This window comes from Leucoraja erinacea, chromosome 19 (genome assembly GCF_028641065.1).
Source record: "Leucoraja erinacea ecotype New England chromosome 19, Leri_hhj_1, whole genome shotgun sequence".
Classification (NCBI taxonomy): domain Eukaryota; kingdom Metazoa; phylum Chordata; class Chondrichthyes; order Rajiformes; family Rajidae; genus Leucoraja; species Leucoraja erinaceus.
Genome location: NC_073395.1, coordinates 19084837 through 19112121, shown reverse-complemented (window position 1 = coordinate 19112121; position 27285 = coordinate 19084837). Strand labels below are relative to the sequence as shown.

The following is a 27285-nucleotide window of genomic DNA, read 5'->3' as shown; positions in this document are numbered from 1 at the left end:
TTTCACACAAAGGGTGGTGAGTGTATGAAACGAGCTGCCGGAGGAGGTAGTTGAGAAAGGGACTATCGCAACGTTTAAGAAACATTTGGACAGTAACATGGATAGGAATATTTTATAGGGATATGGGCCAAACATAGGCAGGTGGGACTAGCGTAGATGGGACATTTTGGATGGTTTGGGCAAGTTGGGCCGAAGGGCCTGCTTCCACACTCTATGACTCGATGGCAGCAGAGAGCTGTAGGGACAGCCAGGTGTTGTTGCAGAGGTGAAGGGGAAGTGGCCAGCTGTGTTGGGGCAGACAGATGTTATTCCAGATGTGTAGGGAATGGGGTGGCAGGTCTGAGGGGCACCCACATGAATGGGGGAGAGAGGGGGGGGGGGCAGGCAGTTGTGAGAGGAAGGCTGGTGTGAGGGCTAATAGCTGTGAGGGTGATCCAGATGTGTGATGGGGACAGATGTTGGGGAGGTGGGCGTAGGTGAGGCTGATTGTAATCTATGGATTTGTGCGCGACAGGTGATTTTTGCCACTAAACCTTTGCTGAGCAGAAGCTAAGAAAACCCAACAGCCAGATGTTATTTTAGCTCCAAATCCAGATATGGCATTGACATCACATCTGTCTCCAGCACCAGTCTGAACCCCTTTACTATAGCTGGTGGAATCCTTGTGTTCACGCTGTAGGGTGAGTGGTGTTGGCATACGTTTATTATTGTCGCATGTACCATGATACAGTGAAACACTTTGTGTGCTACCCAGTCAAATCTTGCCATACACGAGTACAATCAACCCATACACCAGTACAACAGGTAGTGCAAAGAGAAAAATGCCAGAGTGCAGAATATAGTGTTGTAGCGATATAGCATTACAGTTACAGAGGAAAAAGTGCAAGGTTTGCAATGAGGTAGGCTGGAAGATCGGGACTACACCTTAGCTTCTAGGAGGACAGTTCACTAGACAGATAGCAGCAGGCAAGAACCTGTTCCTGAATCTGGTAGGACATGGTTTCAAGTTTTAGTATCTTCTGCCCGACGGGAGAGAAGAGAAGAGGAAATGATTGGTTCATTTTGAAGTTTTGTTTTGTGGTTTTGTTTTTTTTGCACTGTATTCTTTTTTTAATTTAGTGACCTTTTAAAAATATATATATTATCTATTGATGACTGTGTCTACAAACCTGGAGTGCTGCTGTATGTAAGAATGTCCTGTTCTGTTTCTGTACATATAACAATAAAATACTCTTGAATCTTGAGTCTTGTATCTGATTCCATCATCCCCTCTCGGTCGGGCGGTTATAATATTAACTACTGTCTCGGTATAAAACGTGCCCCTCAGATGTTCTTTGTATTTCCATGTTCCACTCTCCGCCTCTCCCCATCCGAACACACCCCTCTTTGCCGTGTACTTTACTCCCCGCACTTAATCTCCACGCTCTTTTCCTAAATCCCCCCACACTTTTGTACCCCTCCAGAAGGATATCCCCCCCCCCCCCCCCCCCCGCCAGCAATCTCGTAACCAAGGATAACAGTTCCAGAAGGAGGAGGGGGGGGGGGGTGATCACAGAGTCACAACCACACCAAATGCTCGCTCTAAATGCGTTCAACGTGAGTCACAAACACAGACTGTACAAAACTGGGAACCTTTATTGGTATAAAAACGGAAAGTACTGGAAACACCCTGCAGGTCGGGCAGCACCTGTGGAGAATGAGGCAGTCAGTGCTTCAGGTTGAAAAAACTGCATTAGAATTTTGTGTTGTCAGATTGATACCTGCCTGTGCAACACACACACACAGTCACACAGACACACACACACACACACACACATAGACACACACACACACACACATAGACACACACACACACACACACACACACACACAGTCACACAGACAAACAGAGACACAGAGAGACATACACAGTGACACACATAGACATGCACATATACATACACACAGTTGCACACACAAATACACACAGACACGCAGAGACAAACACAGACAAACACACACACACACAGAGAGACACACACGGTCATACACACAGACACACACATGCATACAGAAACATGCATACACGAGACTGCAGATGCATGAATCTTGGGCAAAAGACAGAATGCTGGGGGAACTCAAAGGGTCAGGCAGCATCTGTAGCGGAAATGGACAGATGACGATTCAGGCCGGGTCCTTCTTCAGCTTATTTTGAAGAAGTTCTGCTCTCTCTGATGGCAGTTCTGTGAGACCCTCTCTCACTGCTCCCCCACCACGATTCCTGCTGCTCCTGATGTGTTCTAACACACAGACATGCACACACACACGCGCACACACACACACACACATGCACACACACACACTCACACGCAGACACACACACATGCAGACACACACGCATGCATACACACATACACATACACAGACACGTATACACAGACACATGCACACGTACACAGACACATACATAGACACACGAGTGCAGATGCTGGAATCTTGGGCAAAACAGAAAGTGCTGGAGTAACGCTGTGGTTTGGGCACACATACATGCGCAGAGATAGATACACACGCGCACACACACTCACACAGACACAGGCAGAGATACACACATAGACACATACACATAGATACACACATAGAGAGAGACACATAGACACACACAGATACACATGTCGATCTCACACACAAAGACAAACACTCACAGAGAGACAGACACACACATTCACGCATAGAAATAGAAACACACACATAGACATACAGATACAGCGACGCAGATTAAAAAAGGGCCAAGACTTATTTACAGAGTAGAAACCATGTTTGTCCAGAGGTGGGTTAATTTGTGGATACCCTCTTGTGTTTATAAAGGCAGCCTGCGAGGGTGGGGACAGATCACGTGGCACCCTCCTGCAACAGCTCGTTGTAGGTGCAGTTGTAGTGCCAGTGCTCACAGGTGTAGTGCTGCTGGTCAGTGAGCGGGTAGGGGGAGGCCGCCTCCGCTCCCAGTCTCTGCAACAACTGGGCATCGAAGCGGTAGGTGAGCTTCCTGCGGACTTTGACGATCTCACCGGTGCGGCTGTAGTTCCTCAGGGCCCGGGCCATCTTCTGGTAGGTCATGGTTTTGCGGTTGCCCTTCCTCCGGCCCCACATCTCGGCCACCTTCTCCTTGTTCTTGGAGATGAACTGGAAGACCCCGCTCTTCCTGTCCACCCACTGGATACAGTCGGACATCTCCGAGTCACGCAGGGATTCGCTCAGGAACTCGTACAGGCGAAGCCTCTTTCTGCCTGGAACAGAGACACAGAGTCAGGCAGCGCAGGAACAGGCACTTGGGTCCAACTCATAGTACCTGCCTCGTGTACCTCTTCTGGCAGCTCCTTCCATATAATCACCGCCCTCTGTGTGAAATAGTTGCCCCTCAGCTTATAGAGTCATAGGAAAGGCCCTCCTACCCATGCAAACCAAGCTGGCATATTGGGCAAGTCCCATTTACTGACCAAAATACCCCATCTAAGATAGTCCCATTTACCTGTATTTGGCCCATAACTCTCTAAACCTTCCCTATCCATGTACCTGTCCAGTTACCTTTAAAATGTTGTTATAGTATCTGCCTCAACTATCTCCTCTGGCAGCTCGTTCCATGTACTCTTCACCCTCTGTGTAAAAAAGTTGCCAGTAAGGCTCCCATTAAATCTTTCCCCTCTCACCTTAAACATGTCTTCTGGTTTTTGATTTCCTTTCTCAGGGTAAAATACTCCGTCCATTCACCCTATCTATTCCCCTCATGATTTTATACACCTCAACAAGATCACCCCTCAACCTTCTGTGCTCCAAAGAATAGAGTCCTGGCCTGCCCAACCTCTCCCTATAGCTCAGGCCCTTGTGTCCTGGCAAATCGTCTCTGCACCCTTTCCAGCTTAATGTCAGGGGTCAGGGAGAACAGATTCTGTCATAGGGGTGGTACAGTGGCGCAGCGGAAGAGTTGCTGCCATCTAGGACCAGAGACCAGGGTTCAATCCTGACCACGAGTGCTATTTGTACGGAATTTGTACGTTCTCTCTGTGGCCACGTGGGTTTTCTCCGGGTGCTCCAATTTCCTCCCACATTCCAAAGACGTGCAGGTTTGTAAGTAAATTGGCTTCTGTAAATTGTTCCTAGTGTGTAGGATAGAACTAGTGTACGGGAATCGCTGGTCGGTGTGGGCTTGGTGAGCCGAAGGGCCTACTTCCACGCTATCTCTATCCAAACTAAATCACCTATCCATGTTCTCCAGGAATGCTGCCTGACTTGCTGAGTTACTCCAGCACTTTGTGTCTTTTTCTGTAAACCAGCATTTGTAATTCCTTGTGTCTCCAGAGCCTTGTATCTCTGGGTTTAGCCCTAACCAATGCAGCCTGTGTGGTGTGCAGATGTGGGATGGTGCTTTAATCCCCATTGGTAGCCTGTCTTGGAAAAGCTGCTCAACGAACCAAAGAGAGTCAAGTTAAAGAGACAAACCTTTCCCTTGCCTTGGGATGAAGAAATCCGGAATGTGACTCTCTGGGTAATAGTTTGGGATCTGGACCCCGCTCTCGTACATCAGCTTGGTGCTATCCATGTTGAAATCCACCTGGAGATGGAAAGGCAGATATCTGGTTAGAATTACAGGGTTCGGTAACCCCTCCCCCCCCCCCCCCTTTCCAATTCCACCTCGTTGGAAAATGAGAGGGAAATTTCCCCCAAAGCCTCAATTTTTATAGAGGGGGCGGGCCAAGGTCAGAACCAACGAGTTGAACGGCATGGAAACAGGCCCTTCGGCCCATCTTGCCCATGCAAACCAAGCTGGCTGCATGTGCCTGCATGTGGCCCATAGGTCACGGCCCATAAGCCATGGGTCTTAGAATAAAGACTTGGTCATTTAGGACAGAGATGAAGGACCAAAAAGCCCATGCTGACCATCGATCACCCAATTTTATGTTGTCAAGCTGGAAAGATTTATGAGGATGTTGCCAGGACTCGAGGGCCTAAGCTATAGGGAGGAGGCTGAGTAGGCTAGGACTCTATTCCTTGGTTTGCAGGAGGATGAAGGGTGATCTTATACAGGTGTATAAAATCGGGAAAGGAATATATCAAGTAAATGCACAGAGTGCCTTAGGGAATCGAGAACCAGAGGACATACTGTAGGTTTAAGGTGAGGAGGAAAATATTTTAAATGAACCTGAGGAGGAACTTATTTCACACAAAAGGTGATGGGTGTTTGGATTTAAGAAACATTTAGACAGGTACATGGATAGGATAGGTTTAGAGGAGTATGGACCCAAGCCAGGCAGGTGGGGCTAGTCTAGATGGGACGTTGATTGGTGTGGGCATGTTGGGCTGAAGGGCCTGTTTCCATGCTGTAAGACTATTATAATTACATTTTATTCTTAGTTTAGAGAAACAATGCAGAAACAGGCCCTTCAGCCCATTAATCACCCGTACACTAGTTCTACAGTATGTTATCACAGTTTTGCAGCCTACTCATGAGGAACAATTTACAGATACTAATTTACCTACAAAGGCCTGCTTGTCTTTTGAATGTGGGAGGAAACCAGAGCACACAGGGGAAACCCATGCAGTCATAGGGGGAGAACATGCAAACTCCGTACATACAGCAATCGTAGTCAGGATTAAACCTGGATGTCCGGCACTATGAGGCGGCAACTCTACCTCTGCACCAGCGTGCCACCCCATTATTGTCACATACAGATAAACAGCGAGAAAAATTGCATGCTATCCAGACAAACTATACTACACAAGAATCAAGCACCCGCAAGTACAGCAAGCAGTGCAAAGAGAAAAATACCAGTGTAGAATGTTCTGTTATAATGTTGTAGAGAAAGTGCAGAGCAAAAAAGTGCAAGGAAAACAATAAGATAGGTTGGAAGATCGACACAACGCCCTGGCTTATGGGAGGTCACTTCGGTAGTCTGATAACAGCAGGGAAAAAACTGATCCAGAAACTGGTGATACTGTACGTGCTTTCAAACTTCTGCCCGGATGGATTGGGGGAGAATAAGGAATGGTGATAAAGGTCCTAACCAGAGTGCTATAAATCTCCAACATGACTCTCTGACTCTTATAGTCAATGCCCCAACCAATGAAGGCAGGCATACCATTTGCCTTCTTTACCAGTTTATCTGCTTGTGTTGTCACTTTCAGAAAACTATTGACTTCGACCAAAAGGCCCCTCTGCACATCAATGCTGTTCAGGGTCTCGCCACTAGGGCGGCACAGTGGCGCAGTAATAGAGTTGCTGCCTCACAGCGTCAGAGACCCAGGTTCGATCCTAACTATCGGTGCTGTCTGTACGGTGTTTGTACGTTCTCCCTGTGACCGTGTGGGTTTTCTCCGGGTGCTCCGGTTTCCTCCCACATCCCAAAGGCTGGCGTAGGTTGATTGTTTTCCATAAATTGTGTATGGGTGGTCGCTGGCTGGCAGGGATTCAGTGGGCCGAAGGGCCGAAGGTTTCCACGCTGTATCTCTATACTAAACTGAACGAAACTAAACTAAACTAATCTAAACTATGTGTAGGAAGGAATTGCAGATGATGGTTCATACTGAAGATAGATACAAAATGCTGGAATAACTCAGTGGGACAGGCAGCATCTCTGGAGAGAAGGAATGGGTGACATTTCGGGGTCGAGACCCTTCTTCATACTACCCTTTCCCCTTGCATTTCCTCCAATTACAACATTGCAGTCCCAGAGGAAAAGTGCAAGGGCAGCAGCGAGGTGGGGGACTGCATCCTAACTCATGGGGAGATGGAGATGTTGCACTCACCATGTCGTGGAGTCGCTGGGGTTGGATGTCTAGGATTTGGTACGGCGTAGACCCCGCGTCCGGGTGGTGCTGGAGGCTGTGCATGGAGTGCGGAGGAGGACCTGGACGAGAAGGGAAGAGGGTTACCCAACGCGACAACGTTATCTGGTGCCCAATAAACTCAACTCCACCGGCGGCCGGCGGAGGTAAAGGAGTGAGATACTTGCTTCGAATATACTGGAGAGGGGGTTCTTGGTGGAAGGGCGGGGGTTGTTGGTGATGTATCACCTCAAAGGCATCATTGAAGAGTGGGCTGTAGCTGTCTTGTCCCCAACAACTCTGAGAACAAACAAAAATAAAGAAAACTTTACTCATAGTAGCAGCATTCATATTCCCCAACATCCACCCCAATACGTTAACAGGAGTCAAGTACGGTTTGCCGAGAAAAGTTACATGCATTGCAGATGCTGACTTACCATGGCGATTTTCCAATAATAAGATGAACTGTAAAATGTAATGTTGAGATGATTAACTCTCCCAGTCTATTGGTATCATCGGGCAGTAACGCGTGCAAAGTGCAACCTTTCAGACCTGTACCGGGACGGTTTGATGCCAGGGTGTATCTCACAACTAAGTCAGGTGAGGTTTACCTGGACTAGACTCTCCTACGCCGCTTCTGGGGCATTTTAAATGGACTAGGTTTGGAGCGCAAGGCACACGTCAGCGTGTCATTTGATCCCCCGAACGCCAGTCAATGTTCACACATCTATAGATTAAAAAACAAACAAAGAAAAAACAGAACAGCCTTTAAATACTTTGAGTAGCTTTAGGGTTTTTTTTTTCGTTTGTTGGTTTATTTCCTCATTTTTGCCGAAGTGGCGAGTTTTGGAGAGATGGGGTCACTTTTACAAGTCATCCCCTGACTGAGTCAACGAAAATTCCTTTCCACAAAACTACCAACCAGCCTTAACGCGTTGTACTGGGCTCAGGGTACCCCGAGCAATGGCAAATTCAGCTTAAAACCCACAACCATGAATTACAATTTGTTTTAGTTTTCACAGAATTTCTTGCCCAGAGTGGGGGAATCCAAGACCAAAGGACAAAAGGGGAAGGGGAAAAGATTTAATAGGAATCTGAGGGGTAACTTTTCCCACACAAAGGGTGGTGGGTGAATGGAATAAGCTGCCAGAGGAGGTAGTTGAGGCTGGGACTATCCCAACGTTTAAGAAACAGTTAGACATTGATAGGATAAGTTTGGAGGGAAATGGACCAAACGTAGGCAGGGGGGTAGTATAGGAGGGGCATGTTGGCCGGTGTGGGCAAGTTGGGCCGAAGGACCTGTTACCACACTGTGTGACTCTATAACTTAAATTTCGTCAATTGGCACCCATTGGAATCTAAAACTGTTATCAGACAACTGAACCATCCTACCACCAACGAGAGAACAGTCTCACCTCCAATCTACCTCGTTGGACGGTTTTGGATTATCTTTAGTTTGACTTTTATCTTGCACTAAACGTTATTCCCTGTATCCTGTACTGTATCTATACACTGTGGACGGTTTGATTGTAATCATGGCTTGTATTCACTGGAGTTTAGAAGGATGAGGGAGAATCTTAAAGAAACATATACAATTATAAAAGGACTGGACAAGCTAGATGCAAGAAAAATGTTCCCAATGTTAGGCGAGTCCAGAACCAGGGACCACAGTCTTAGAATAAAGGGGAGGTCATTTAAGACTGAGGTGAGAAAACACTTTTTCACCCAGAGAGTTGTGAATTTATGGAATTTCCTGCCACAGAGGGCAGTGGAGGCTACGTCACTGGATGGATTTAAGAGAGTGTTAGATAGAGCTCTAGGGGCTAGTGGAGTCAAGGGATATGGGGAGAAGGCAGGCACGGGTTATTGATAGGGGACGATCGGCCATGATCACAATGAATGGCGGTGCTGGCTCAAAGGGCCGAATGGCCTCCTCCTGCGCCTATGTTTCTATGTTTCTACGACTTTCCGTTGACTGTACCTCGGTACACATAGCAATAGTAAACTAAACTAAATAAATTAAACTGCTTTTGGGGGCACAACTAAAAGTCATGAGACCGGGGGGGGGGGGGGGATGGGGGGGGGGGGGGGGGGGGGGGGGGGGGGGGGGGGGGGGCTGCTGATATTTGCAACGGCAGGTAGAAGATTGGATTGTTCGGTGAACATTTGTAACTTTGTCGGTGCCAAACGCATGGCGACACTTGCATGATTTTACCGGGAATGTATGCAAAACTAAGCTTTTCACTGTACCTAGGTATGTGACAATAAAGTATCATTGAACCATTGAACGTTGGGTGCGGTTCTGGTTGCCCAGCTACGGGAAAGATGTCATGAAGTTGGAAAGGATGCAGCAGAGATTCACCAGGATGACACATGGAACTGCTGGAACTGGGACCTTGTGAAAAACACAAACTGGGCAAATGTTTCTGACTGTCTACCAAGTAGACAGATTTCAGATATTAATTCTGTGTTACTATTTCCGCTCAGTCTGAAAAAAGTGTTTCGGCCCGAAATGTTGCCTATTTCCTTCGCTCCATAGATGCTGCCGCACCCGCCGAGTTTCTCCAGCACTTTTGTCTACCTTACTCTTTCCGCTGCCTGGTGTGACGTGTTGTCGGTATCATGGTGCCGATGTTGTGGAAAAGTGTTGGAATAGTTACAAACGGCACAGTGGCGCACATATGGTGGAGCCATTGCCTCACCGCTCTGGGTTCAATCCTGACCTCGCGTGATGTCTGTAGGGAGTGGATGAGTTTCAATTTTTGTTTTAAAGACATACTGTAGCATGGAAACAAGCCCTTTGGCCCACCGAGTCTGTGTTAACAACCCATACACTATTTCCATCCTGCACACTCGGGCCAATTCACAGAAGCCAATTAACCTATAAGCCTGCATCTACAACCATTCTTTGGAATGTGGGAGGGTGCCAGAGCACCCGGAGAAAACCCGCATGGTCACGGGGAGAATGTAAAAACTCCGTACAGACGGCACCCATAGTCAGGATCGAACCTGGGACTTTGGTGCTGTGTGGCATCAACTCTGCCGCTGTGCCACTGTAGTGCCCATGAGAAAATGAGATAACAGTGTGAATGTGTGATTGATGGTCAGCATGTGTGAATGGGTCATTGGTGGTCAGCATGGACTCAGTGGGCCAAAGGGCCTGTTTCCATGATGTATCTCAAAACGAAACTAAACTAAATACTAGAAATGGGTGTGAACTGGGTTTAAACCAATTCAGAAAAGGAAAGGGAACTAGGATTGATCAGCTGAGACAAGATGAATGGAAAAACAATAGAGGAACAAAGTTTGTACATTGTCTTTCACAGCCCTAGGACATTCCAAAGCACTTTCAAAGTGTAGTAAAAAGGCAAACTGCTGGTGGAACTCAGTGGGTCAAGCAGCATCAGTGGAGGAAAATGAACAGGCATGTATTGTGTTTTGCTGCTGTCTGACCCGCTGAGTTCCTCCAACAGTATATATTTTTGCTCAAGATTCAAGAGATATTTGCTGTCTCTTTGGTTTTCATGTAAGAATTTCATTGTTCCATTGATTCTTGACGCTTGACAATGTTTGGTTTAGTTTAGGGCAGGGGTCCCCAAACTCTGGCCTGCGGGTCACATCCGGCCCACCACGAGATTTTATCTGGCCCGCAGCAAGCTCTTAACACATTCCCTGCGGCGGGCTATTTAGTGGGTTCTGTGGTACCGTGGAAACTTGCACATCAGTCTGCTGTAGGCTATCAAGTTGAGGGTTTGTGTGCAGCTGCTGACAGGTTACCCCGGGGAGACGGACCCGGGGAGACGGTGAAGATCGACAACTGTGGCAGCGGTGGCCCCTGTGAGTGAATGGGTGGGTGTGTGAGTGTGCTTGTGTGAGTGAGTGTGTGTGTGTGTGTGTGGGTGGGTGGGTGTGTGTGTGTGTGTGTGTGTGTGTGTGTGTGTGTGTGAGTGTGTGTGTGTGTGAGTGTGTGTGAGTGTGTGTGTGTGTGTGTGTGTGGGTGTGTGTGTGGGTGTGTGTGTGTGTGTGTGTGTGTGTGTGTGTGTGTGTGTGTGTGTGTGTGTGTGTGTGTGTGTGAGTGGGTGGGTGTGTGTGTGTGTGTGTGTGGGTGTGTGTGTGTGTGTGTGTGTGTGTGTGTGTGTGTGTGTGTGAGTGGGTGGGTGTGTGTGTGTGTGTGTGTGGGTGTGTGTGTGTGGGAGTGTGTGAGTGTGAGTGAGTGTGTGAGTGTGTGAGAGTGAGTGGGTGGGTGTGGGTGTGTGTGTGTGTGGGTAAGTGTGTGTGAGTGTGTGTGTGAATGTGTGTATGTGTGTGAATGTGTGTATGGCCTGCAAAAATGTGCCAAATATATAATGTGGCCCTCATGCTGAAATGTTTGGAGGCCCCTGGTTTAGAGGTACAGCATGGAAACAGGCCCTTCAGCCCACTGAGTCCATGCCCAGTAGTCATTAATAGTTCTAGCCTACACGCCAGGTACAATTTTCAGAAGCCAATTAATCTACAAACCTACACATCTTTGGAGTGTGTGTGGAAACCGGAGCGCTCGGAGAAAAACCTACGTGGTGACAGGGAGAATGTACAAACTCCACACAGACACCGGTGAACAAAAAGGGAGCAAGGCAGAATAGTGGGAACTATAGGCCGGTTAGTCTGACTTCGGTGGTTGGTAAGAATTTCGAGTCCATTATGAAAGATGAGGTTACGCAGTACTTGGAAGTTCACGATAAAATAGGCCAATGTCAGCATGGCTTTGTGAAGGGGAGGTCTTGCTTGACAAATTTGCTGGCATTCTTTGAAGAAGTAAATAGCAGGACAGACAAAGAAGAGTCAGTAGATGTTGTTTACTTAGATTTTCAGAAAGCCTTTGATAAGGCGCCACACGTTAGGCTGCTTTGGAAGATGAGAGCCCACAGTATCAAAGGTAGATACTCACATGGATAGCAGGTTGGTTGGATGGCAGAAGACAAAGAGTGGCAATAAAGGGGGATTTTTCTGGTTGGCTGCCAGTGACTAGTGGAGCTCCGCAAGGGTCGGTGCTGGGGCCGCTACACTTCACGTGGTATATTAATGATTTGGACGAGGGAATTGAAGGCCTCTGTGGCAAATTTTGCAGATGATACAAAAATAGGTGGAGGGGCAGTGTAGAGAAAGCAGGGACTCTGCAGAAGGACTTGGACAGGTTGGGAGAGTGGGCAGAGAAGTGGCAGATGGAGTATAGTGTAGCAAAGTGTGGAGTCATGCATCTTGGCAGTAGGAATAAAGGCAAAGATTATTTTCTAAATGGGGTGAGAATCCAGAAAACAGAGGTGCAAAGGGACTTAGGAGTGCTGGTGCAGGATTCCCAAAAAGTTAATCTGCATGTCAAATCGGTAGTAAAGACAGCAAACTCAATGCTAGCATTTATTTCAAGAGGACTTGTATACAAAAACAGGGATGTAAAGTTGAGGCTCTATAAGCACTGGTAAGGCCGCATTTGAAATATTGTGAGCAATTTTGGGCACCATATCTGAGGAAGGATGTGCTGGCTCTGGAGAGGGTCCAGAGGAAGTTTACAAGAATGATCCCAGGAATGAGTAGGTTAACCTATGATGAGCGTCTGTCAGTACTGGGCCTGTGCTCGCTGAAGTTTAGAAAAATGAGGGGGGACCTCATTGAAACATAGTGAAAGGCTTGCATAGAGTGGATGTGGAGAGGATGTTTCCACTAGTGGGAGAGTCTAGGACTAGAGATCATAGCCTCAGAATTAAAGGACGATCTTTTAGGAAGCAAATGAGGAGAGATTTCTTTAGTCAGAGGGTGGTGAATCTGGGGAATTCATTGCCACAGAAGGCTGCTGAGGCCACATCAGTGGATATTTTTAAGGCAGAGGCAGATAGATTCTTGATTAGTACAGGTGTTGGAGGTTATGTGGAGAAGGCAGAAGAATGGGGTTAAGAGGGAGAGATAGATCAGCCATAATTAAATGGTGGAGTAGATTTGATGTAGGTCCGAATGGCTTAATTCTACTGTGCCTCCCTTGTTTCAAAATTGAGCAGAACAGAGCAAGTGTTAGATCGAAGTATAAAAATGAGTCAAGAGTTAAGAGTGTTTTATTGCCATATGTTCCATTTTGGAACATTGAAATTCTTACCTGCTACAGCACACCAGGTTTGCAATCACAGTACACAAAATAAGGGCAAATAGCAGGGATTTAGAATCTGAGTTAATGCAACAATGGTTAACGAGTGCAGTTGATGTGCTATAGGATGTATCTACAGGAAACTTGCGTTATAATAGAAATTTGCCTTCAATAATAGCAGGGATGGGAAATGAACATACACGTCACGTTATGTTGAGTGACACGGGGAGAGAACAAGGGAGAGGGGTGCTGCTGCATTGACGGGTAGAACTGCAGTTCTACAAGAATGCAAGATGGTATCCACTGACACAACATAGAAACAAGGAACTGCAGAGTTTACACAGAGCTTACGCGGTGCCGGAGTACGGGACGGCACAGTGGCGCAGCAGTCGAGTTGCTGCCTTACACCCACCATAGCACCCACTTCAAACCTGACTATGGGTGCTGTCTGTACGCAGTTTGTGTTCTCCCTGTGACAAGTGGGTTTTCTCCGGGTTCATATGTTATAGGAGCAGAATTAGGCCATTTGGCCCATCAAATCTACCTTTCCATTCAATCATGGCTGATCTATCCTTCCCTCTCAACCATATTCTCTTGCCTTCTCTCCACAAGCCCTGACACCCTTACAAATCAAGAATCAATCTTAAAAATATCCATTGACTTGGCCTCTGCAGCCATCAGTGGCTATGGCCTCAGCCCCAGAACTCTCCCACTAGTGGAACCATCCTCTCCACATCCACTCCATCCAGGTCCTTCACTATTCGTTAAGTTTGGGTGCTCCGGTTTCCTCCCACACTCCAACAACGTGCAGATTTGTTGGTTAATTGACATCTGTAAATTGTGAATTGTCCCTGGTGTGTAGGATAGTGCTTGTGTACGGGATGATCACTGGTCGTTTAAAGGGTTTGGTACCACGCTATATCTCCAAAGTCTTAAGTATAAAGAGAACAAATCTCCACCTTTCAAAAACTCAATCTAACTGGGCAGGAGTTCAGGGGTGGGAGAGGAAGTTTTACATTGTTGGACATTTATTACAGACACTCAAACAGAGAAATTGGTGTAAATCTGTTGACAAAGTCTGGAAAAATGTTAAAATTATAGAACATAATATTCAGGGTCAGAAATTGCTCATTTTTAGACATTTTTAGAAAAACAAGATAAAGGGCATTCAGGGGGAGAAATGCCCTTGCCTTTATGTGTAGGACAACTTTCTTATTTTTGTTTTGGACCAATTAGGAAGGAAGCAGTGTTGGTGTGAACTGGAGGGATTTTTTAGCGTTTGCTCATAATATGACATTCACTGGCACGTCGATCCTGTGTTGCATGTGGTAATTGCCCTTAAAGAGGCGGTGAGTCACCTCCTTGTGGGTGCAGGGACTCCCATGTTACTGTAGGGAGTGGGTGCACAGGGAGCATTCAGCCAACAGTGATCATAGTACAACGATGTGTAAAATGGTTCTGGAAAGGATCAGTGACCTGACTTTAGGCTTTAGATTCACCAGCTTGTTGCATGGGTTTGCTTTAGGCTTCCATTCACCAGGATGTTGCGTGGATTTGCAGGCTTAAGCTGTATAGAAAGCTGTAGAAGCAGATACAATGACAGCTTTTGACTTTAGGCTTTAGGGATACAGCATGGAAACAGGCCCTTCGGCTCACCGAGTCTGAGCCAACCAGCGATCCCTCCATAACCAACATTATCCAACACACCAGGAACAATTTTACAATTTTACCAAAGCAAATTAAACTACAAATCTGTACGTCTTTAGAGTGTGGGAGGGAACTGGAGCACCCGGTTACAGGAAGAACGTACAAACTATGTACAGACAGCAGGTTACACAGAAAAGCTGGAGAAACTCAGCGGGTGCAGCAGCATCTATGGAGCGAAGGAAATAGGTAACGTTTCGGGCCGAAACCCTTCTTCAGACTGATCAGGGGTGGGGGTGGGTGGGGACAAGAAAGGGAAAGGAGGAGTAGCCGGAAGGCTGGAGGGTGGGAGGAGACAGCAGGGGAGCTGAGGAAGGGGAGGAGACAGCAAGGACTAACAGAATTGGGAGAAGTCGATGTTCATGCCCCCGGGGTGCAGACTCCCCAAACGGAATATGAGGTGCTGTTCCTCCAATTTCCGGTGCTGCTCGCTGTGGCCATGGAGGAGACCCAGGACAGAGAGGTCGGAGACGGAGTGGGAGGGGGAGTTGAAGTGCTGAGCCACCGGGAGGTCAGCTAGGTTTATTGCGGACCGAGCGGAGGTGTTCGGCGAAACGATCGCCCAACCTCCGCTTGGTCTCACCGATATAGATCTGCTGACATCTAGAGCAGCGGACGCAATAGATGAGGTTGGAAGAGATGCAGGTAAACCTCTGTCGCACCTGGAACGATTGCTTGGGTCCCTGAAAGGAGTTGAGGGGGGAGGTAAAGGGACAAGTGTTGCATCTGCTGCGGCCGCAAGGGAAAGTGCCCGGGGAGGGGGTGGACCGAGAGGGAAGGGAAGAATTGACAAGGGAGTTATGGAGGGAGCGGTCTTTGCGGAAGGCAGATATGGGGGGAGATGGGAAGATGTGGCCAGTAGTGGGGTCACGTTGGAGGTGGCGAAACTGACGGAGGATTATTTTTTGTATGTGATGGCTGGTGGGGTGAAAGGTGAGGACTAGGGGGACTCGGCCCTTGTTGCGAGTGCGGGGATGGGGAGAGAGAGCAGTGTTGCGGGGTATGGAAGAGACCCTGGTGCGAGCCTCATTTATGGTGGAGGAGGGGAACCCCCGTTCCCTGAATAGTGAGGACATTTCAGATGTCCTGGTGTGGAACGCCTCATCCGTGGAGCAGATACGGCGTAGACGGAGGAATTGGGAGTAGGGGATGGAGTCCTTACAGGAAGCAGGGTGGGAAGAAGTGTAGTCCAGATAGCCATGGGAGTCAGTGGGTTTATAGTGTATGTCGGTTAGAAGTCTATCACCTGCAATGGAGATAGTGAGGTCAAGGAATGGTAGGGAAGTGTCGGAGATGGTCCAGGTGTATTTCAGTGCCGGGTGGAAATTAGTGGTGAAGTGGATGAAGTCAATCAGTTGTGTGCGGGTGCAGGAGGTGGCACCAAAGCAGTCGTCGATGTAGCGGAGGTAGAGGTTCCTTCCGGCTACTCCTCCTTTTCTCTTCTTCCGGCTACTCCTCCTTTTCTCTCCTTCCGGCTACTCCTCCTTTTCTCTTTCTTGTCCCCACCCACCCCCACCCCTGATCAGTCTGAAGAAGGGTTTCGGCCCGAAACGTTACCTATTTCCTTCGCTCCATAGATGCTGCTGCACCCGCTGAGTTTCTCCAGCTTTTCTGTGTAACCTTCGATTCTCCAGCATCTGCAGTTCCCTCTTTAACACTATGTACAGACAGCATCTGTAGTCAGGATTGAACCCGGTTCTCTGGCTCTGTGAGGCAGCAACTCTACCGCTGCGCCACAGTGCCGCTCCAAGTGGAAAAGAATAAAAATGAAATTGGCTGTTATAGATAGATCTAGACTCAGGAATTCGAGACATGATCTGACGGAGAATCGGAAACAAAGACTAGTTGAGGGCAAAGTTGGGTCTACAAGATGGCACCAACCAAGAATGGCGATGAATTCCACAGATTCACCACCCTCTGTCTAAATTAATTCCTCCTCATCTCCATTCTAAAGGTACGTCCCTTTATTCTGAGGCTGTGCCTCTGGTTCTAGACTCTCCCACTACTGCAAACATCATCTCCACATGCACTATATCCAGGCCTTTCACTATTCGTCATAGTAGGTTCGGTACTCAACCTTGGGCCCATGGATCAAGGGAAAATCTTGAGGTGACATCTTGAGGTTTAAACTTCCCATTGATTAATTTGTTCCAAGGTTTTCCTCAAGATTTGGGACTGGTGTCTGTCGGAGATAGCGAAATTAATTTTCCTACATGGTAACAGTCCTAACTGAAAACCACAGCCCACATCCTTACGCAGCAAACAAACAAGGATCACCAGGTCTGCTTGCTGCCTGATTGAATACACATCAGCTGCAAGATAACACAAAAGCTTCTTCCTGGTTGCGATGGGACCAGTCCCCAAGTTTACGACTGGGAAAGGCAACACTGAAGTCAGACTTGTGCTAGACCTCCAGAAGACCCAGAGCTCTTGACGACCAATGAATTCAATGTTGCATGTGGACTTTCTCTGCACACAGCAAGATTCCGTTCACAACAATATGAAATAAAGGGTAGAAACAAGGAACTGCACATGCTGGTTTACCAAATAAATCACAAAATGCTGGAGTAACTCAGCGGGTCTGGCAGTATATCTGGAGACCGTGGATAGGTGATGTTTTGGGTTGAGTTAGTGTAACAAATACACTTAAGATTTTGGAGAGACACAGCGTGAAAACAGGCCCTTCAAATTCATGCCGAGCAGCGATCACCCCGTACACTAGCGCTATCCTACACACTAGGGACAATTTACAAACCTGCACATCTTTGGAGTGTGGGAGAAAGCCGGAGCACCCGGAGAAAACCCAGGTCTTCACAGGGAGAACATACAGACTCCATACAGACAGCACTCATAATGAGGATCGAACAACCTGTAAGCCAATACCAAATGAAGAAAATAAAAATACATCTCTGGAATTAGATTCTCCAAATGTTTATCTGGGCTCCACTTGAATCTGTTTCCACCACCACAACAGACCGACTATTCCAATCTGGAACCAAGTCCTGAATAAAAAATATTTTGCCCTCGTGTTCCATTTGTCAGTGTTGGATGTCAACCGTTCTGAAGCCTGAACATGTTCCCAAAAGAAGAAAGGTTCACATCCAACACTGGCAAACGGAACACAATGGATCCACCACAGTCTGGGTGCTTTGTGTAGGCAGGCAGGAAGGTTTAGGAAGTGTTGGCCTTGGCAACAGTGGACACTGAGGGCACCCCACCTCATCTTGTGATCGACATGGCCGGTGAGGTATGGTTGGGGGAGGGGGATTTTCAGTCTTATTACTTCACCAATGCAATGGTCTCAGCTGCCTGACCTGCTAAAACATCTCCCAAGACATAAGACATCATAAAAAAAATTAAGCAATCTTATTTTGACTGCCATCATATGTTGATTAACAAATCCAAAAAAGGTCAGGTGCAGTTGCCCTGTGACTTGCATTGCTGTAGAGACTTAAATCACACTCAGGGCATTGTCATTGATTATAAAGCCCAAAACTTCAGGTGCAGCTGTCATCTGCCCTGCATTCTGTGCGCTCTCAAGACCCCTCAGGGCATTAAGCACTTCACGGCCTCATGAATCATTGAGGTAATTCAAGAGAGTTAGGTATAACTATTAGGGCTAACGGAATCAAGGGATGTAGAGAGAAAGCAGGAACGGGGAACTGATTTTGGATGATCAGCCATGATCATATTGAATGGCGGTCCAGACTCGAAGGGCTGAATGGCCTACTCCTACAACTATTTTCTATGTGTTTATGTAATGGGGCAGCACAGTGACCCAGCAGGTAGAGCTGCTGGCTCGCAGTGCCAGAGACCCGGCATTGATCCTGACCTCGGGTGCTGTCTGTGGTTATCACATTCTCCCTGAGACCATGTGGGTTTCCTCCTGGTGCTCCGGCTTCCTCCCACATCCCAAAGTTATGTAGGTTTATAGACTAATTGGCCCTCTGTAAATTGCCTTTAGTATGTAGGGAGTGGATGAAAAAGTGGGATAACATGGACCTGGTGCGAATAGGTGATTAATGGTCGGTGTGGACTTGGTGGGCTGAAGGGCCTGTTTCCATTCTGTGGGACCGTTAACTATCCTCTAACCTTTCGAGAAACAAGGATGCAGATTTCGTCTGGTCTTTGTGAAGCCAATTCCTCTTTCCAAAACTGAATGAGCTTGACCTTAGAGTTAGGTTGTTTTTTCTGGATTTCCCCCCACAGAGGAATCAGTTACTCTTTATTTAACTAACCGAACCTTTTCAATGTATTCAATACATCAATTACATAATTACAACAATAGCGCTGCACAGTGTCGCAGTGGTAGAGTTGTTGCCTTGGCCGCGCCAGAGACCCGAGTTCGATCCTGACCTCAGGTGCTGTCTGTGTGGAGTTTGTAAGTGCTCCCTGTGATTGCATGTTTTTTCTCCGGGTGCTCTGGTTTTTTTTCCACACTCCAGGTTTGTAGGTTAATTGGGTTAGATTAAAAAACTGTAAATTGTCCGTAGTGTGTAGGATAGTGCTTGTGTACGGAGTGATCACTGTACGGTGCGGACTCGGTGGGCCGAAGGGCCAGTGTCCACACTGTATCTCTGCAGTCTAAAGTCTAAATCAATTAATCTCTTAAATGGGAACCCAAGCTCTGGAATTAATCTGGACCTGAGACCTCACCGTTCCAGAGATGCTGCCTGACCTGCTGAGTCACTCCAGCACTTTGTGTCTATCTGTCTCCGATTGATTGAAAGATGCAGCATGGAACAGGCCTACGTCGACCATCGATCACCCGTTCACACTAGTTCTATGTTATCCCAGTTTCTCATTCACTCCCTGCACACTCGTGGCAATTTACAGTGGGCCAATTCACTTAACTTGTACCTTGTACCTTGTACCTTCCGAAGAGTCCACCAGGGACTATACTGGAAGTTGGACAATTTTTAACAATTTTTACATTTATCAAGCCAATTAATCTACAAACCTGCACGTCTATGGAATGTGGGAGGAAACCGAAGATCTCGGAGAAAACCCACGCAGGTCACGGGTGGAATGTACAAACTCGCCAGACTGGCCGGGAAGCTAATGGAATTGGGCCTCAACACCCCCCTGTGTGCCTGGGTCCTGGACTTTCTCACCGCCAGGCCCCAGGTAGTCAAGATGGGAGGGAATACATCGAAGTCCCTCACCCTGAGCACATGATCGCCCCAGGGTTGCGTCCTCAGCCCCCTATTGTACTCCCTGTACACACATGACTGTGTGGCTAGGTTCAGCTCCAACTCAATAATTAAGTTTGCTGATGACACTGTGGTGTCTGTGGTGCCACTGACACTGTGGTGCTCTCAGACAACGACGAGAAGGCCTACCGGGAGGAGGTGGCTGGTCTAGCACTCTGGTGCCAGGATAGCAGCCTCCTCTTGAACATCAAAAAAACGAAGGAGCTGATCATGGACTTTAGGAGGGCACATCATCCGAGGACGTACACACCATTGAGGATAAATGGGGATCCTGTGGATAGGGTGAACTGTTTTAAATATCTGGGAGTCCACATCTCCGAGGATATGACATGGGCATCACACGCCTCAGCACTCGTGAGTAAGGCAAGGCAGCGCCTTTACCACCTCAGGCAATTGAGGAAATCCAGAGTGTCTCCGAGGATCCTCCAGTGCTTCTACGCAACGGCGGTGGAAAGCATCTTGTCCAGGAACATTACCATCTGGTTTGGGAATTGCTCTGCCAAGGACAAGAAGGCCCTGCAGAGAGTAGTGCGTTCGGCCGAACGTACTATGGGAACTTCACTTGCCCCCCTGCAGGAACTATACAACAGGAGGTGCAACTCCTGAGCAAACAAAATCATGAGAGACCCCTTCCACCCCTGCAACGGACTGTTCCAGCTGCTACGGTCAGGCAAACGCCTCCGTTGCCATACGGTGAGAACGGAGAGGTTGAGAAGGAGTTTCTTCCCAGAGGCCATTCGGACTGTAAACGCCTATCTCACCAGGGACTAACTCTACTGAACGTTTTTCCTTCCATTATTTATTATGTAAAAGAATATGTGTGTTATGATTGTGTTTATAGTTTGTTTGGTTATTTGGCTTTTGCACAAAAGTCCGCGAGCATTGCCACTTTCATTTCACTGCACATCTCGTATGTGTATGTGACAAATAAACTTGACTTGACTTGACACAGCCCATCGTCGGGATGGAAACCGGGTCTCTGGTGCTGCATTTTGCTCTAAGGCAGCAACTCTACCGTGACTGCCCTGTACGTCTTTGGGTTGTGGGAGGAAACACTCGGAGAAAACCTACGCAGTCACAGGGAGATTGTGGAAACTCCACACACAGGCAGCACCCGAGGTCAGGTTTGAACCGGGATCTCCGGCGCTGTGAGGCAGCAATTCTACTTGCTGCGCCACTGTGCTGTTCTAAGTCTCCCAAGCTGAAATTGGTTAATTATACTCCCTGCCAATCCCTGCTCTAATTTTGCTAAATAATCTCCTGTACGACATCTTATTGAAGGTTTTCTCAAAGTCCAAACACACGGCATCCACTGATTCCCACTTGTCTAATTAGCCGCTGCACATTAATCCTGGTGTGTAGGTGATTGATTTGATGGGAATGTGGGGAGAATAAATGTGTAGGAAGTAACCGCAAATGCTGGTTTATACAAAATTAGTTCATTCATTCATCATTGTTGAAAACATTAGTGACCCAGTGGTGCTGGCTTCCCACTGGAACGATGACGGACGCACCACCCATCTCTGTCCTCCAGTTCCTGCGGACTTCCGCCGCTGGAAGTATAGGGTTTTGGTGTGTGTGTGCTTTATCATCATTCCCTAAAATGCTATGTACAACAGTGATCGCAACTTCTACTGAAGTGTGGATGGCCGTTGGCTCGCTAGAAGCTCATCCGCCCTTTGCCAGGTCTTGTTTTTGGTCCTGCTGGGGGTCCACAGCCCCCTCCTCACCTGGAAAACCAGGTGGGGGAGACGGTTTAGTTGCCGACTATCCGACCAAAAGATAGACACAAAAATCTGGAGTAAATCAGCAGGTGGGGCAACATCTCTGGAGAAAAGGAATAGGTGACATTTCGGGTGAGAACTCTTTGCTCCACTGCTTAAGGAAAGCCTACTTAGAAGAAGTTCTCCTCCTCTCCCCAATGGGAGTTCTGCAACACCCTCTCTCACTGCTCCCCCTCGGTGGAAGAAGGGCTCCAATCCAAAAAGGTCACCTATTATTTTTCTTCAGAGATGCCGCCTGACCGCTCAGTTACTCCAGCACTTTGTGTCTGTCTTGGGAATAAAATGGGATTGTGTAAATAGTCAGTGCAAACTCAATGGGTCAAAGAGCCCTTTTTCAATGCTGTGTGACTCATTAACACTATGACCCTGTGTGACTCACTGGCCCTTTATTCTGCTACATGTAACATCAAAAAATCCAACAGATTTGTCAAATGTTATTTCCTTTTCATGAATCCATGCTGCTTTTTTCAATCCTATTATTATCTTTCCACTGCCCTTTTACCACTTCCTAAATAGTAGAATTTTCCCTGCTACTGATGGTCTGCTGAGTGATCTCTACTTCCCTCTTTTCTCTCTTCCACCTTCCTTAAACAGAGTATTACTTTTACTGCTTTCCAATCAGTGGGAAATGCTCGGGAACTAGTGCCATTTCTTTTGCAGATTAAAGTCAGAGAGACACAAGACACAAGGAATTGCAGATACAGGAATCCTGAGCAAAACCCAAAGTGCTGGAGGAACTCAGCAGGTCAGACATCGTCCGTGGAGGGAATAGACTGACAATGTTTCGGGTCGGGACCTTCTTCAGAGTGAAGGGAAGTTAGATTGGACCGTGGGTCTAAAGTTTTGGTTTGTGAAGCACAATTGGTGATCTTCTGTGTACAAGAGGACTTTGTGCTCAAACATGTACATTTACTGTAGAATTAATTGCCACAGACGGCTGTGGAGGCCAAGTCTTTATGTATTTTTAAAGTGTAGATTGACAGGTTCTCCATTAACCAGGGTGTCAACGATTATGGGGAGAAGGCAGGAGAATGGGATTGAGAAACACAGATGGATCCTGATTGAATGCTGGAGTAGACTCGGTGGGCTAAATGGGCTAATTCTGCTCCAATGACGTACAAATACTAATTATAAAGCCATAGAGTCACGGAGCCATAGAGTTGTGCAGCACAGTAACATGCCCTTTGGCCCACCGGCCCACCTTTCCCATGTCAATCAAGTAGGCATATTGGGCTAGTTCTAATTGCCTGCATATATGCCATATCTCTCTGAACCCTGCACAGAAAGGAACTGCAGAAACTGGTATATGAAGTGCTGGTGGGTCAGGCAGCATCTCTGGACAAAAAGGATGTGTTACATTTTGGGTCAGGACCTTTCTAGAGACCCGATCTGAAAGGTCACTCATCCTTTTATTCCAGAGATGCCGCCTGACCCACTGAGTTACTCCAGAACTTTGTGTCTATCTTCCCTCTAAACCCTCCCTGTCTATATATCTTCCCAAATGTCTTTATAAAAATCACAATTTTCATAGAGTTTCATAGCATTGCAGTACAGGTACATGGAATAGTGTCCTTCAGTCTACTAGGGCATGCCGACCTTTGTACAGTATAGTTACACAGTATATTCTAAAGCAACACCTGTAGCAGAATATATAATGTGGAACTATCAATATTTTAGGTTTAGGTTTATTATTGTCACGTGTACCGAGGTATAGTGAAAATCTTTGTTCTGCATGCTATCCAATCAAATCAGATATACCATACATAAATACAGTCAAGTCACACTCAAATACAATGGATAGAGTAAAGTGGAAGATATAGAGTACAAATTATAGATCTCAACATTAGAGGGGGGTAGTGTGAAAGTTATAACATTCATCTAAACTGTCAGTATTTATCAGAGTGAGGCCACTCGTAAACTGGAGGAACAACGCCTCATATTCCACGGGTAGTTTACAACCCAACAGTATGAACATTGGGTTCATATCAATCACTCAGTCAGAAGAAGGGTTTCGACCCGAAACGTTGCCTATTTTCTATGTTCCAGAGATGCTGCCTCACCCGCTGAGTTTTGCCAGCACTTTTGTCTACCTAGTATGAACATTGAATTCTCCAATTTTTGGTAACTACAATCCACCCCCCCACTCCCTCCCCTCTTCCCCCTACCCCTCCTCCTGAGCCCTTCGTGGACTCACACCTAATCCTCCCCTCCTCCTCCCTTTCTACCTGCATTCATTCCTCTGGCCTCACAATTTGCAACTCTTCAATTCTTTCGTCACGCACCTGCTGTCTTTTCATCTCTGGCTTTTGTCCAAACATCTGTTTACCAAACCTCCCCTCACCTGTATCAGCCTGTTTCCTGCCATATTTTGTCCTGCCCCATCTCTCTTCAAGCTTTTTTTTCCCCCTCCCGCTATAATTAGTCTGAAGAAGGGTCCCGACCCAAAACTTCACCAATGCCAAGTCAAGTCAAGTTTATTCGTCACAGACACATACGAGATGTGCAGTGAAATGAAAAGTGGCAATGCTCACGGACTTTGTGCAAAAAGACAAACAAACAAACTACAAACAGAATGGAACAGAATCACATTTTCTTTTTCATATTAAATATTGTGGGCGGAAGGAAAAAGGGAAAAAAAGCTGCAATTTTAAAAAATAGCAGTAGATTGGTTCAGTAAAGTTAGTCCTTGGTGTGATAGGAGTTTACAGTCCTAATGGCCTCTGGGAAGAAGCTTCTTCTCAACCTCTCCGTTCTCACAGCATGGCAACAGATGCGTTTGCCTGACCGTAGCAGCTGGAACAGTCCATTGCAGGGGTGGAAGGGGTCTACCATGATTTTATTGGCTCTGGATGCAAGTCCTCCAGTGCAATGCAAGACCTCCAGTGATGCTGCCTGATCTACTGAGTTACTCCAGCACTTTTTTGTATTTGCAGTTCCCTGTGTCCACATGTGGGTATTCATGTCACTTGCTGTGCAAAACTGCAGAATAAATAGTGGAGAGAAAATGAACTTCCTGTTGCCAATCGGTGGGGTAAAGGACCAAGCTGCAAGCTGGGGTTGGAAGCCTCGCGCTAGTGATAAACTCACGAGCCTTCAGTCAGTGCCACCGCTTCAATCCTACAGTGTCACAGTTCCTGTGCAGCAGGGGCTGATAAGTGATTTGTCACCACAGACACCGCTGAACAATTTGATTGCCTGAAAGGTTAAGGGAAACCCGCTTATTTCCATGAAATTCCTCGCTGCCTGTCACCGCAAGAAGTCAAGAGAGTGTAATTGTCACATGTACCGACAACGGAAAACAATGACATTCTTACTTGCTGCAGCTTAACAGACCCATTAACACTATAACGCACAGATAATATATAATAATCAGTAACACCGTAAATTAATAACCAGAATATTGCAAAACCGAAGTGCAACCAAAGATATAGCCCATAGAAGATCACAGTTGCTGAGGTTAGTGTCGTGCAGTGTTCAAGAGCCTGATAGTTGTTGGGAAGATGCTGTTCTTGAACCTGGAGGTCACGGTTCTCAGGCTCCTGTACCTTCTTCCCGATGGTAGCAGCGAGATGAGGGCGTGGCCAGGGTGGTGTGGGTATTGATGATGCAGACTGCCTTTTTGAGGCTGTGTCTTTTGTAGATTCATTTGATGGTGGGGAGGTCAGTACCTGTGATGGAGCAGGCAGTGTCTACCACTCACTACGGCCTTATTTGCTCCTCTGTGTTTGAGTTAAAGGTCATGTCTTTAATGCAACCAGTCAGTATGCCCCCTACTGTACACCTATAGAGGTTCAGTCGAGTACTGAACTGACAGGCTTTGTCCTGCCCCCTCCTCTCTACGCTCCTTCGTTCCCTGGTTGCCAAACCAGGTCATGATACAACTGTTCAATCTGCTCTCTACACCTGGAGAAGTTTGATGGAGCATTCGCTTATTTTCAACAATGTTGGTTTGTACGAGGATCAGAGGGCAGTAATGTTACTATCCTGTGCACATCTCAAGTTGCACCAGTTATGATCTCAGCTTCGGGATTCTGGGGCAAGGGACTTGGAGCGGACCACTAGCAAACATCCCCATCACTAATGGAAACGTTGCGATAGCTACCTGCGCTTCATAAACCACAGGTATATTTGTTTTCAAGGAGGTGATGGCTGCAATGAGCCTTTATGGCCAGTTGCAGTTGGGACTTTGAAAATGGCGCAACATCCTGGCGACGCTTGTATATGGTCTAAGTGGGTAGTTTCTATACATTATGTACTCAATCAGCGATTGTAATTCGGTATGAGAATAATTTTATTCTGTGGGCATCTATGGCAAGGCCATTCCTAAATACTCCAACGAGGACCTTTCCTATCCATATAACTGACTAAATATTCTATAAATGCTGTTAAAGTACCTATGTCAACTACCTCCTCTGGCAGCTCTTTCCATATACCCACCATCCTCTGTGTGAAAAAGTTGCCCTATTAAATCTTTCCCCTCCCACCTTAAACCTATAGATTTAAAGATAGACACAAAGTGCTGCAGTAACTCAGTGGGTCAGGCTTTTTCTCCAGAGATGCTGCCTGACCCACTGAGTTACTCCAGCACTTTGTGTCAATCTTTGATATAAACCAGCACCTGCAGTTCTGTTTTCTACATTTCCTCTGGATTTATTTATTTTTAGCCTGGGAGCAAGATTGTGACCATCCACTTTGGCCACAATCTCTGGGACTAGTGTAGATGGACAATTCTGTGCCCGACTTCCCTGTGATCTAGATCCTGTGGTAATCTCACATAAACTTCATTATCTGCTGCGCTACCAGTGTTGGTGCCATTTACAAACTTACTAACCATGTTAACAACATTGCCACCCAAATCACTAATGTGGATGACCAGTGGACCCAGCACTGATCCCTGTGGCACAACTCTGGTCACAGGCCGCCCGTCTGAATAACAAGCCTCTTCTACCACCCTCTGAGACTACCCCCCTTCCAGCAAACCTATCTTGTATCCATTTGACATACGTTTGGCCCATATTCCTCCAAATCTTTCCCACCCAATCTCTCTAATTATTTCCTATCATGCTATGGGCCAAACACGGGCAGGTGGGGTTAATGTAGACAGTGTCGGATTTAGATGAAGAGAGGCCCTAGGCTATTCCACTCGTGAGGCCCCTCTCAATCCCCCGCCCCCACGACTAGTGGAAGATGGAAGGGTGTTTTAAATAATTTGAGTAAAGCCAGGGATGATGACGGGTGTTTAAAATTCCAATATTCGCAATTTCTTCTCTAAAGGTCAAAACATTTTTTTTCTGTATAATATTTGGGAAATATTTCTTAAAGAATTGTTCCTTATTGAAAATGATATTGCAAAATCTGAATCAAATCTGCTTCCAAAAACGAGTATGCTTTTTCCTATCGTTAACAAAGATGCTACAAATAAGCATAGTTTTATTACTATCCTGACAGTTGCAGCCACAGCACTACACAGTAGGTTTCCAGCAACGATTATCAGCACTACCCCTAGCATTGCTCCTTGCCAACTTCCTAGTTCAAATATCTTTGCACTCTCCTACTTACCCCTGAGTTTTGACCTTTGAAGCCTGTAAGTATCCAAAGATGTTCCCTGCACCCGCCATCGCTGCTTACTGGAGCACGTGTGAAAGTTTGCCGGATCCCGGTGCCACCAGATTAACAC

General features: G+C 46.9%; 1 protein-coding gene across 1 annotated transcript; it reads right to left on the bottom strand.

Moving 5' to 3' along the window:
• Positions 1 to 2441: 2441 nt before the first annotated feature.
• Positions 2442 to 7131, bottom strand: LOC129706550 (transcription factor Spi-C-like). Its single transcript, XM_055650913.1, has 3 exons — positions 6778 to 7131; positions 4474 to 4585; positions 2442 to 3263 (listed from the first exon to the last, which is right to left on the bottom strand). Exons 1-3 carry the CDS (start codon positions 7129 to 7131, stop codon positions 2869 to 2871), a joined length of 861 nt encoding a protein of 286 aa, XP_055506888.1. The 3' UTR covers positions 2442 to 2868.
• Between the last annotated feature and the right edge of the window lie 20154 nt (positions 7132 to 27285).